Source organism: Neovison vison, chromosome 6 (assembly GCF_020171115.1).
Source record: "Neovison vison isolate M4711 chromosome 6, ASM_NN_V1, whole genome shotgun sequence".
Taxonomy (NCBI): Eukaryota; Metazoa; Chordata; class Mammalia; order Carnivora; family Mustelidae; genus Neogale; species Neogale vison.
In genome coordinates this window covers 68924887-68937310 of record NC_058096.1, presented here as the reverse complement: position 1 = coordinate 68937310, position 12424 = coordinate 68924887, and the positions used below count along the sequence as shown (strand labels likewise).

The following is a 12424-nucleotide window of genomic DNA, read 5'->3' as shown; positions in this document are numbered from 1 at the left end:
AGGAGATAATAACAAAGGAAACAGAACCAAAAATCAAATTCCATAGGTAACCACTATTAAATTTTGGTACATATTCAGAGTTTTAATCTGCACAAAATCAATTCGTCATAAGTAATAGCTGGCTTTTTAATCTGTTATTTTTGTGTAAAATGAAGATTTAAAAAATTAAATTGTTAAGTGCTAGCTTGAATGAGATATCAGTACATTGGAAGACTAAAAAAAAAAAAATCTACTGGTAGGGATATTAACTTAATATAATCTTCCATAGCACTTTACATGCTTTAAATACTTTTCAGTAAAACCATTCAAAACCAATTACAGGGATGCCTGGGTGGCTCAGTTGGTTAAGCAGCTGCCTTCGGCTCGGGTCGTGATCCCAGCGTCCTGGGATCGAGTCCCACATCAGGTTCCTTGCTCCATGGGGAGCCTGCTTCTCCCTCTGACTCTGCCTGCCTCTCTGTCTGCCTGTGTTCGCTCTCGCTCACTTGCTCTCTGACAAATAAATAAATAAAATTTAAAAAAAAAAACAAACAAAAAAACAAAACCAATTACAAGTGATAAAGACCATTTTTACTCCAATAGAATATTTTTATGATGACTACTGAGCTCCAGAAAAAAAAAAAAAAAACTGAGATTCAGATAATGGAAGTTAATATTTTTGTACTGCTAAATAACTTTAATGAGTTTTTTTATTTTAATATCAATCCTTATTTTTTTCTCATATTTCAGTTCCTTAAGAAACTTTTTGTGCTTTGCCAGGTACCTACTAAAGATGATGATGAGTTTTGCAACATTTGGCAGTCCTTACAGGGATCTGGAAAGGTTCAGCATTTTCAGCCAACTCTACAAGAGAAGGTTAGTATACCTTGTTTGATAGACATTTAATTCTAAAAGACAAAATTTACATTTCTCTTGTGAGCATGCAATGATTATTTTTTTCCCCAAAATCTCATAAAATAGAAATAACAGTTTTAATCATGAATTTTCATAATTCTCTTCAGCCGTATATAAAAGTTTTTGGACTCAGGAGAAGGAATATAGATAATTTTTTAAATTATTTTAGATTTTGTTTTAGTTGTTTGCAGAATCTCAATAACTATATTTTAAATTCAACAAAGGCCTTAATGCACTTATTATTAACTAATTTATTTCCACTTGAATGTGGAGCTTTATGTTAGCACTTGGTTATCTTAAATATGAATGAGCAAATTCATATTCCTTAGTATAAATTAAGAAGGGAAAAGAAATTCTGCTAAAAAAGTAGACTCAGACCAAAAAAAGGGAAAAGGTAAGAAATAAATTCCTACAACATTTTTTGCTAGTTACTGACCTATCTTCACAGTGTAGGTAAAGAAAGAATATTCTCTCAAGTTTATAAATCAGTAGCCTGCACAATGGAGGCCTCATTTATTCTAATGTCTTCCAGTGATGGTGACATTTTCAGAGTAGAGGAAGAAAGTAGCAAAGGATATTATGGTAAAATAAACCTAAAAGTGAGAGTGACAAAATACACAGGGCTCTTCTGCCAATAGGCTAAGTTTTGCTTAGATCATCCATAAATCCTTACTACCTAAATGCAGTCTATATCCGAGTTTCAAACCCTCTTTTCCTCTCTAATTTATTTGGTACCACTAACCATTCATTTTTTAGGAGTGCTTTGTTATCATTCATTCATTTTATTAATTCATTCAACTTGTATTTATTGAGTGCCTATCATGTGCATTGTTCTATGCACATGATATTTGAGAGAGAGACATTATATATCTTTATATATATATAAATGACATTATATATCATTATATCTCTTATAGAGACATCTCTATAGGAATATAGCTGTAAACAAAACAAAAATTCTGACAAACAACTAGTATTCTAGGGAGGAGAGGACAATAAATAAGTAAATTACATGGTATATTAGATGGTAATTAAAAAGTTTGAGAAGAATTTCAGAGAAGGAGCATAGAGAATGTTGGCAGGAGGGGGAGGCAAGGTTTTGCAGTTTTAAATAGAATGATCAGGTAACATTTGAGTAAAGATTTGAATGAAATGAGCAATAGAGTATCTAAGTAGGTATCTGAGGGGAGGGTGTTCTAGAGATATTCAAAGACCCTGTTGGGAAGACAATTCCAGTGTACTCAAGGAAGAGAAAAAAGACCATTATAGTTTTGAATCAATAGGCTGAGTTACAGGAACTGTAATTAGATACCATGCAGGACCTTATGGGTCATTATAAGGATATTGTTTTTTACTTAGCGAGATGAGGAATCAGTGAAGCGTTTTGAGCAACAGAATGACATGATCTGATTTATATTCTAATAGGATCATTCTATCTGCTCTTAAGAATAGAACATAGAGAGGGACGCCTGGGTGGCTCAGTTGGTTGGACGACTGCCTTCGGCTCAGGTCATGATCCTGGAGTCCCGGGATCGGGTCCCGCATCGGGCTCCCAGCTCCACAGGGAGTCTGCTTCTCTTTCTGACCTTCTCCTCGCTCATGTTCTCTCTCACTGTCTCTCTCTCAAATAAATAAATAAAATCTTTAAAAAAAAAAAAAAAAAAAAAGAATAGAACATAGAGGAGCCAGGATGGAAACATTATTTAGGAGATTATCGGAATCATCAAGATAGAGTTCATATTGACTTGAACCAGAATAATAGAAGCATGGAGAAGTGGTCAAATTCTAGGCATATTTGGAAGCTATTGCCATCTAATGATGAATAGGTATAGGTTTAAGAGAGAAAAATATGGATTAAAGAGTGTGACTCTTAAGGTCTTAGTAACTAAAAGGTTAGAGTGACTGTTACCTGAGATAAAGAAGGTTGCAAGTCAAGGAGGATTATGGAGGGGGATCTGGAATTCAGTTCTGGTCATAGTAAGTTTGAGATGTTTATTAAACATCTAAGTGGAGATACAGAGTTAGAAATTTGAGTACAGGGCTGCCTGGGTGGCTCAGTCATTTAAGTGTCTGCCTTCTGCTCAGGTCATGATCCCGGAGGAGATTGAGTCCCCCATCAGGCTCCCTGCTCAGCGAGGAGACTTCTTCTCCCTCTCCCTCTGCTGTTCCCCCTGGTCATGCTCTCTCACTTACTTACTCTCTCCAATAAATAAATAAAGTCTTTAAGAAAAAAAAAAAAAGAAGAAATTTAAGTAGAGATGTAGTGTTGGACATTGATTCTGATGGTTGTGGAGGATGTCCAATCTGGAGGGAGAAATTTGGGCATGTGTATGTGTATCTGTTTATCTATTTATCTATATCCAAGGAAGTGGATATAGATAGAGACATTTAACAACTTAGCCTTAGAGAATTCCATCCTTAAAGAGCCAGAGAAAACCAGTAAAGTGTGGTGTTGTAGATGCCAAGTGAAGAATGGATGTTAAGAAGAGTAATCAACTGTGTCAAATGCTGGCAATGGATCAGTTGAAATGAAAACTTGAGAATTGACCATAGAGTTTTATACCTGAGGTCACTGGGAATCTTGACAAGAGCACTTTCAGTAGAGTGGTAAGAGTGAAATACCAAGGGGCGCCTGGGTGGCTCAGTGGGTTAAAGCCTCTGCCTTTGGCTCAGGTCATGATCTCAGGGTCCTGGGATCGAGTCTTGCATCGGGCTCTCTGCTTGGCAGGGAGCCTGCTTCCCTTCCTCTCTCTCTCTGCCTGCCTCTCTGCCTACTTGTGATCTCTCTCTGTCAAATAAATAAATAAAATCTTTTTTTTTTTTTTAAAAAAGAGTGAAATACCAGGAAGAGTGTGTTCAAGAGAGAAGGGGAGAAGAAAAATTGGAGGTAGCAGAATAGGCAATTCCTTCAAGGAGTTATACTCTAACAGGAAACATTACCCTGACTCACTCTTACCTTTTGCTTCTTATTCAGCTTCTTTCTTCTCCTTTTTTTTCTTTTTAAAGATTTTATTTATTTATTAGACAGATCACAAGTAGGCAGAGAGAGGAAGGGAAGCAGGCTCCCCGCTGAGCAGAGAGCCCAATGCGGGGCTCGATCCCAGGACCCTGGGATCATGACCTGAGCTGAAAACAGAGGCTTACCTAACCCACTGAGCCACCCAGGCGTCCCTTCAGCTTCTTTCTTAACCTCTGTTTTTCCAGCTATTCTCTGGGCACTGTTCCCAAAAACTGAAAAACTTTTTTTTTTTCCTCCACCTTTTGTTTTATTGTTTGGTGATGTTGGCTCTTACCTTGCTGCTAATTTAACCACTCAAGCTATGTGATCCATGTTTCTCAATCAGGATCAATCTAAGCCAGTATCTCTAACTTTCTAGAAGACAGGTATAGATGGACACCCCACCATCACCTCAGCCAAAAGATGTTTTAGAATTGACCTCATCTAAAGCTTCTTATCCTTACTTCTAACACTATCATTTCCCCAGGCATATAATCTGAAAAGAATGGAATAAAACCTTTCTCCTTTCTCCCCTCTTTTTTTTTTTTTTTTTTTTTTTTTTTTTTTTTTTTTGCGGTGAAATTCCAAATCTTTTTGTTTCTTGCCAGTTCCCACAATTGGGCCTTAGACTGTCATCCTAAGCCTAGATAAACCTCTTATCTGTGCTTCCCGCTTCTTTTCTCTTTCCTTTTTAGTCCTTCTTACATAGTACTGTTTGATGTATCTTTCCTGTTGATCTTTCTTGGTGATCCTTTCACCTGTGTTGACCTGATGGCATAACTGGGCAAAATACCTAATTAATAAAGACTTCTCGGTTTGACCTTAATTTGTTCCTTGAGGCACTGTGGTGTAATAAATCTGGTACTGGACTCAGAAAGTCAGATTTGGTGACTCAATTTGAGCAACTCTAATTTCCTTGGGCCTCTGTGGCCTCATGTTAGAGGCAAAATTAAGGCATTAGACTTAGATGACCTCTTTTTCAGCCCTAAAAGAATGTTATTTTTTTTTAAGATTTTATTTATTTATTGGAGATGAAGAGGGAGCATGAGAGTAGAGTGAGGGACAGAGAGAGAAGTAGTCTGCCCTTGAGCAGGAAGCCCGTTGTGGGACTTGATCCCAGCCCTCTGGGATCATGACCTGAGCCAAAGGCAGTTGCTTAACCGAGGTGCCCCAAAGAATGTTATTCAGGGGGCGCCTGGGTGGCTCAGTGGGTTGGGCCGCTGCCTTTGGCTCGGGTCATGATCCTAGGGTCCTGGGATCGAGCCCCGCATCGGGCTCTCTGCTCCTCGGGAGGCCTGCTTCCTCCTCTCTCTCTCTCTCTGCCTGCCTCTCTGCCTACTTGTGATCTCTCGCTCTGTCAAATAAATAAATAAAATATTTTTTTTAAATGTTATTCAGATATTATAGAATGTATAGGGCTCTCTGTTCAGTACTAGTGGAATTCAGCCTCAAGTGAAACTAATATCTAGCCCTTCTATATCAAACTCTACCTAATTCTTATATAAAGTATATTCAACTCTTTGGTAAAATGGTCTGTTCTAGTAAGATTGGTCTGTTTATTTTCCCTTCCCGACAAGTAGGTAATTCCGATTTCAGGTTATGTGTTCTTACTGTTCCTTCTACTTTTCCTCTCTCACAACCAAAATTCCCCTAGATCTCCAGCAAGTTCTCCTAGTCATTTTATTGCCTAGTGCTTTGAGATGGAACTGAACACTTGATATTATATTTCCTCAGAATCTTCTGCATGCTGCTCCTATTATTGGGTGCTATTTTATTATTTGTATCAGCTAAACACTGTCATGTTGTATTTCCTCCTATATATTCCAAGAATTATGGGCTACCACATATATCACTTAAATCCATAAAGCATTAATAAGCAACCTGGTGTTCATCTGATAAGCATATTCTAGACAACTCAACATGATTTTTTAAAAAGTATTCAAGCTGGGCACCTGGGTGGCTCAGTGGGTTAAAGCCTCTGCCTTCAGCTCAGGTCATGATCCCAGAGTCCTGAGATCGAGCCCTGCATCAGGGCTGCTCAGCAGGGAGCCGGCTTCCTCCTCTCTCTCTCTCTCTCTCTCTCTCTCTCTCTCTGCCTGCCTCTCTGCCTACTTGTGGTGTCTGTCAAATAAATAAATAAATAAATCCTTAAAAAAAATAAAAAGTATTCAAGCTTCTGGAAAAGGCAACACTATGGAGACAGTAAAAAGATCAGTAGTTGCCCAGTGTTTGGGGGAAGGATCAGTAGACAGAACACAGAAGCTTTTTAGGGCCCTGAAAATAATCTGTGTGGTACTATAATGGCGGATATATGTCATTATACATTTGCCTGAAAGCATAGAACGTACAGCACCAAGAGTGAACCCAATGTAAACTATAGTCTTTGAGTAATAATGATGTGTCAGTGTTAGTTCATTGGTTGTAACAATATACCACTCTAGTGGAGGATGTTGATAATGGAGAATGCTGTACATGTGTGGAGACAGAAAGGATATGAAATATCTCTGTACCTTTGTCTCAATTTTGTCGTTGACCAAAAACTCTTTTAAAAAGTCTTGTTTTTAAAAAAATTTAAGTCTTTATTGGCAAAATATGACAATGGGAGTAATAAATAACTCGATGTAGATATCAGATAGAACAATAAACTAGACCCAAAACTAGAGTATTTTCTAATTAAACTTCTGGCATACTTTTTCTCTGCTATGGTACTGTGAACATGGGCTTTAGTGTTAGAGCTCAAGTGTCAGCTCTCCTATTATTTAGTTCTATAATCAAATATTTTATCACTTCGAGGAAAGGTAGTTTTGTTTGTTTTTAATTCATTTATAAGACTTTTAACTTTCAGGTTACAGTTCTACCTCAAGAAATAAGTCAAGTAACTCAACATCCTAAGTCTGGCTTTACTGACAACAGTGTTAAATGTCAGCAAAGAAAACATGAGGCTCACAGGAAATGTAAGTTGAAAGTTAAAAATATATTTATGATGCTAACTGGTTTCTTTTTTTTATTACAGTTTACTGAGTTATAATTCACATACCATAAAATTCATTTTTTGAAGTATTTAATCAGTGGTTTTTGTGTTTTTTTCACAAAGTTGTACAACCTATGCAATTCTCTAAATTAGAACATTTTCTTTACCCCATATCTATCAGCTGTCATTCCTCCAGTCCCCAGCAACCATTAATTTACTTTCTGCCTCTATGTATTGACCTGTCTGGACATTTCATGTAATCCTAAAATTTGTGACTTTTTGTGACTGGCTTCTTTCATTTGGCGTGATGAAGACAAGGTTCATCCATGTTGTAGTATGTATTAATACTTCATTCTTTTTTTTTTTTTTGCAGTCCTTTTTATAGCTGAATAATAGTCTGTTCTGTGAATTCTACATTTTGTTTATCAATTCATCCATTGATGGAGATTTGGGTTTTTCCACTTTGGGGCTATTGAATAATGCTGCTATGAATATTCATGTAGGAGTTTTTGATTGAACACATGTTTGCAGTTCTCTTAGGTATACATCCAGTTCAGTAGAATTAGTCATATGTTAACTCTGTGTTTAACTTTTTAAGGAACTACCAAACTTTTCCAACTGGTGTTTCCCACCAGCAATATATGAGAGTCCAGTTTCTTTACGTCTTCCATAATACTTGTTAATGCCCATCTTTTTTATTGCAGCAGTTCTGGTAGGTGTAAAGTGAGATCTCTCTGTGGTTTTCATTTGTGTGTAAAGTGAGATCTCTCTGTGGTTTTCATTTGTGATTCATTAATGACTAATAACACTGGGCATCTTTTCATGTGCTAATCAGCAATTTGAATATCTTCTTTGGAGAAATGTCTATTCTGGTCCTCTGCTCATTTTAAAAATTGAGTTATTTTTCTTTTCATCCTTGAGTGTGTGAGTCCTTTACATCTTCTGTATGCTACATACATATTCAAATATTTGATTTGCAAATATGTGCTGTCATTCTATGGGTTGTCTTTTTAACTTTATAGTGTCCTTAAAACAAAAATCTTTAATTTTGTTCAATTCTAATTTATCTTTTCTACTTTTTCTTTGATTACTTGTGCTTTATGTATCATATCTAAGAAACCATTGCATAATCTAAGGTCACAAAGATTTATACCTATCTTTTCTTTTAAGAGATTTGTAGTTTTAACTCTCATATTTAGGTCTTTTTTTCCCATTTCTGAGTGTTTGTATATGGTACAAGGGAGGGGTCCATATTCATTCTTGTAATGTGGATATCCAGTTGTCTCAGCACCCCTTGCTGAAAGACTGTTCTTTGCCCATTGAATTCTCTTGGCACCCTTGTTATACATCAATTGACCATGACCATAGATGTATGGGTTTCTTTCTTTTTTTTTTTTTTTTGTATGAGTTTATTTCTGACCTCTCAGTTCTATTCCACAGATCTATATGCCATCTTTATGAAAGGACACACTATCTTAATTATCACAGGTTTGTTTTAAGTTTTGAAATTGGAAACTTTGAGTCCTCCGACTTTATTTTTCTTTTTCAACATTGTTTTGTCTGTTCTGATCTCTTGCATTTTTGTATGAATTGTAGGATCAACTTGCCTGTTTCTTTGAAAATGCCAGCTGGAATTTTTATTGAGATTGTGTTGAATCTATAGATTATTTGGGGGAGTATTGTCCTCTTAACAATATTAAGTTTTCCTTGAAAACTTAATCCATGAACATAAAGTATCTCCATTTATTTAAGTCTTTAATTTCCTTCAGTGATGTCTTATAGTTTTCAGTGTACAAGTCTTACATCTTTTGAAAAATTTATTCCCAGTATTTTATTGTAAATGCTATTATTGTCAGTGGAACTGTTTCTTGGCTTGGTTTTTTTTTTTTTCTTTTTTCAAAATTTTAATTTTAATTTTTTAGAGAAAGAGCTAGAGGAGGGGCAGAGGGGAAGAGAGAGGAGAGAATCTCCAGCAGACTCTGCACTGAGCAAGGAGCCCAATGTGGGGCTCAATCCCACAACTCTGAAATCATGACCTGAGCCAAAAGCAAGAGTCATACAGTTAACCTGCTAAGCCACCCAGACACCTGTATTGTCAGTGGAACTGTTTTCTTAATTGGTGATTGGGGGTGGATTGTTCAGTGCTGTTTATAGAGATAAAGCTGACTTTTGTATATTGATTTTATATCCTGCTACCTTGCTAAACTTGTTTATTAGCCCTAATTTTTTGTGGCTTTGGCAAATAGAGATAGTGTTACTTCTTTTTATGTGATTTCTTGTATTTCTTTTTCTTGCCTAATTGCTGTAGCTAAAACCACCAATGCAGTGGTGAATAGAAGTAGTAGGAGTGAACACCCTTAATTGTCTTGATCTTAGGGGTAAGCTTTTAATCTGTCAGCATTAAGTGTAATATTAGCTATGGGTTTTGGTAAACGCCCTTTATTAGATGAGGAAGTTCCTTTCTGTTCTTAGGTTGTTGATTTTGCTCCCTCTTGAAGGAACATTAGATTTTTGTCAGTTGCTATTTCTGTGCTTAATTAATATGGTAGATTCCATTGATTGTCTTTTGTATGTTGAACCAACTTCGCCTTCTTGGAATAAATCTTAGTATGTCTAAGAGTTTAATCTTTTTTTATATGCTACAGGATTTAATTTGCTAGTATTTTGTTGAGAATAGCAGGATATAAAATCAATATGTATGACTCTTGCTTTTGGCTCAGGTCATGATTTCAGAGTTGTGGGATTGAGCCCTACATTGGGCTCCATGCTCAGTGCAGAGTCTGCTGGAGATTCTCTCCTCTCTCTTCCCCTCTGCCCCTCCTCTATAAAATACCACTCTTCCATATTTTGGAAGAGCTCAGGCTCATTCTGGTCTCTGGTAGCTGCCAGGTTATTGGTTTCACCAAAAACTGCTGGCTGCTTTTTTTTTAGATTTAATTTATTTTACTTGACAGAGATTACAAGTAGGCAGAGAGGCAGGCAGAGAGAGAGAGGAGGAAGCAGGCTTCCCGCTGAGCAGAGAGCCTGACGCTGCGCTCGATCCCAGGACCCTGGATCATGACCTGAGCTGAAGGCAGAGGCTTTAACACACTGAGCCACCCAGGCACCCTGGCTGCTCTTTTTTAAGGCTACTTAGAGTTGTAGAATAGGGATTGAGACGAGGGCAAGTTCAGCCATAAAGCTCACTATTGGGAGAGTCGGTCTTTTTTCTGGATTAAATATCCCTCAGATTGCTATGGGCCTTTGATTAATTTCCGTAACTCAAAAAATTTGGATTCAAGTAATTTATGCCCATTTTCTTTCTCTTACATAATATATAGATTTTTACTTATTTCAGTCCTTCAATAGTGCTTACTATGTTTCAGGCACAGTGGGGAATGCAGATACAGAGATGAGAATCTTCATCTTGCAGTTAGTTTTTCTCTTCTCTTGATCAAAATATTCCCAAATTGCTGCCAGTTACTCTTTAAGTTCAAAGTATGACTCATTTGTTATTCATTCATTTATTTATTCAGCTGCTATTTATTGAGCTATATGTACAAAGTACTATTTTAGGTGGTAGGGATATATGAGTGAACCAGACAGACAAGTCTTCCAGACTTTTACATTTTTAGGTGGAAACTGATAATAGGCAAAACAATAGCCCCTCCGGGGCGCCTGGGCGGCTCAGAGGGTTAAGCCGCTGCCTTCGGCTCAGGTCATTATCTCAGGGTCCTGGGATCCAGCCCCTCATGGACTCTCTGCTCAGCAGGGAGCCTGCTTCCTCCTCTCTTTCTGCCTGCCTCTCTGCCTGCTTGTGATCTCTCTGTCAAATAAATAAATAAAATCTAAAAAAAAAAAAAAAACCCCAAAAAACCCTATTCAATAAATTCCATAATGTGTAGTAATGATAAGTGCTATGATGAAAAATAAAGCAGATTAAAAGTATAGGTGGTATACAATATACCACCTTCCTTTCTTCCTTCCTCTTCCTTTTTTTTTTTTTTTTTTAAGATTTTATTTATTTATTTGACAGAGAAAACACAAGTAGAGGGAACAGGGCAGGGAGAAGAGGCTCCCTGCCGAGGAGGGAGCCCAGTGCAGGGTTCAATCCCAGGATGTTTAACTGACTGAGCCACCCAGGCACCCCTTTTCCTTCCTCTTCTAATTTGTCCTTTTCATTTTTCCTACCATTTTCCCTATTTCCCCTTAATGGGAATACTAAATAGCTTCCTAGTTTTTCTCTTACTCTCCTATCTATTCAATTAGCTACTGCCATATTTTAATCTCCCTAAAGCACAGTTCTGATGAGATCACTGCTTCTCAAAACCTTTCTGTGATTGGTTGCCCGTTTCCCATCACATTAGCTCTGTGATGCTCCTTGACCTCCAGCAAAACTAGTCCAAGAGTTCTGTAAATAAATTCCTTGTTTTTTGCTTCCATTACTTTTCTCCTGTTATTTCCTTTGCCTGGAATGCTTAGCCTTCTACTCTGCCCTTTGCAAATTTACATTCTTGGAGACTCAATTACATGTCACCTTTCCTTTTCCCTTATATCTGTGAGTATCTCTTCTACTCTTCTACAAGTTTTTCAAGATGAGGGCCTTTGTCCTCTTAGAATTCTGTGAATTTTCAGCACAGCAACACAGTGCCTTGCTGTGGCAAATATTTGGTAAATTTAACTGGTTTGTAGCAATATTTTTCACTTTCCAAAATTCCTATTTTCTTGTTCCTAGTTAAAGAAGAGTGTAAAAGTCCTAAAACTGAGAATCGGTTACAAAAAATGTCAAATAAACAGGTAAGCTTTCTTAAATCAAATTTCTAGTAGCCACCTTTTTGTTACCATTGGTAGCTCTGTAGCATCTGAATTTTGCAGCCCTAATCCATTAAGGTGTATGACAAGAAGATTGCTGAAGTATAGCAACTGCCTGTCACTTGGATGGGAGATTACACAACTCGAGTCAGGATTTGGGACTAGAGATATTTACATACAAACACTTATACACGTGCGCAAATATATACATACATATATATTTAAAAGTTGGGTGGCCTTGAGCAATTCACTGTACCGCTCACAGCCTCAACTATCTTCATCTTTAAAATGGAGTAAAAATAGATTACTCCTTGTATGTAATCTATATATACATATGTACCTACATACATATGAACATACCTACATACATGAATATATGTATAAAATGTGTAGAAATATGTGCATGTATTCAGTGAATCATTTGAGTCAACATAGCAAAGTTAATAGTTCTGTGGAGTAGCTTGGTGGGAGGAAGCTGAGATCATTTATGTTTTATTTTATATAGTCTCTGCTGATTGATAAGGAGAATATACACATTTTACAATCAAATATTAACAAGTATTTACTCTAAAAACATTCAGGTTTTACTAATGATATGTACGTTCTATATGTGTATCATTTTAATAAAAAGTTTTTAAAAATTAGATCTCTTATAAGCTAGTAATTTATCAAATTTATAAAAGACATCTTAGCAGTGTATTTGGCACATAACAGGTTCTCAGTAAATGGAAGCCATTAATATTTAGATACCAGTAAATGGTTGACTTTTA

General features: G+C 36.7%; 1 protein-coding gene across 5 annotated transcripts in view; it reads left to right on the top strand.

Moving 5' to 3' along the window:
• The window catches only part of XRN1 (5'-3' exoribonuclease 1), a 106554-nt gene that overhangs the window by 75137 nt on the left and 18993 nt on the right, over positions 1–12424 (top strand). For all 5 annotated transcript variants that reach the window (XM_044251526.1, XM_044251524.1, XM_044251525.1 and 2 more), the window contains 3 exons: positions 760–855; positions 6738–6846; positions 11578–11639. In XM_044251526.1, coding sequence (XP_044107461.1) covers positions 760–855; positions 6738–6846; positions 11578–11639 — 267 coding nt within the window. The remainder of the gene's footprint in view (positions 1–759; positions 856–6737; positions 6847–11577; positions 11640–12424) is intronic.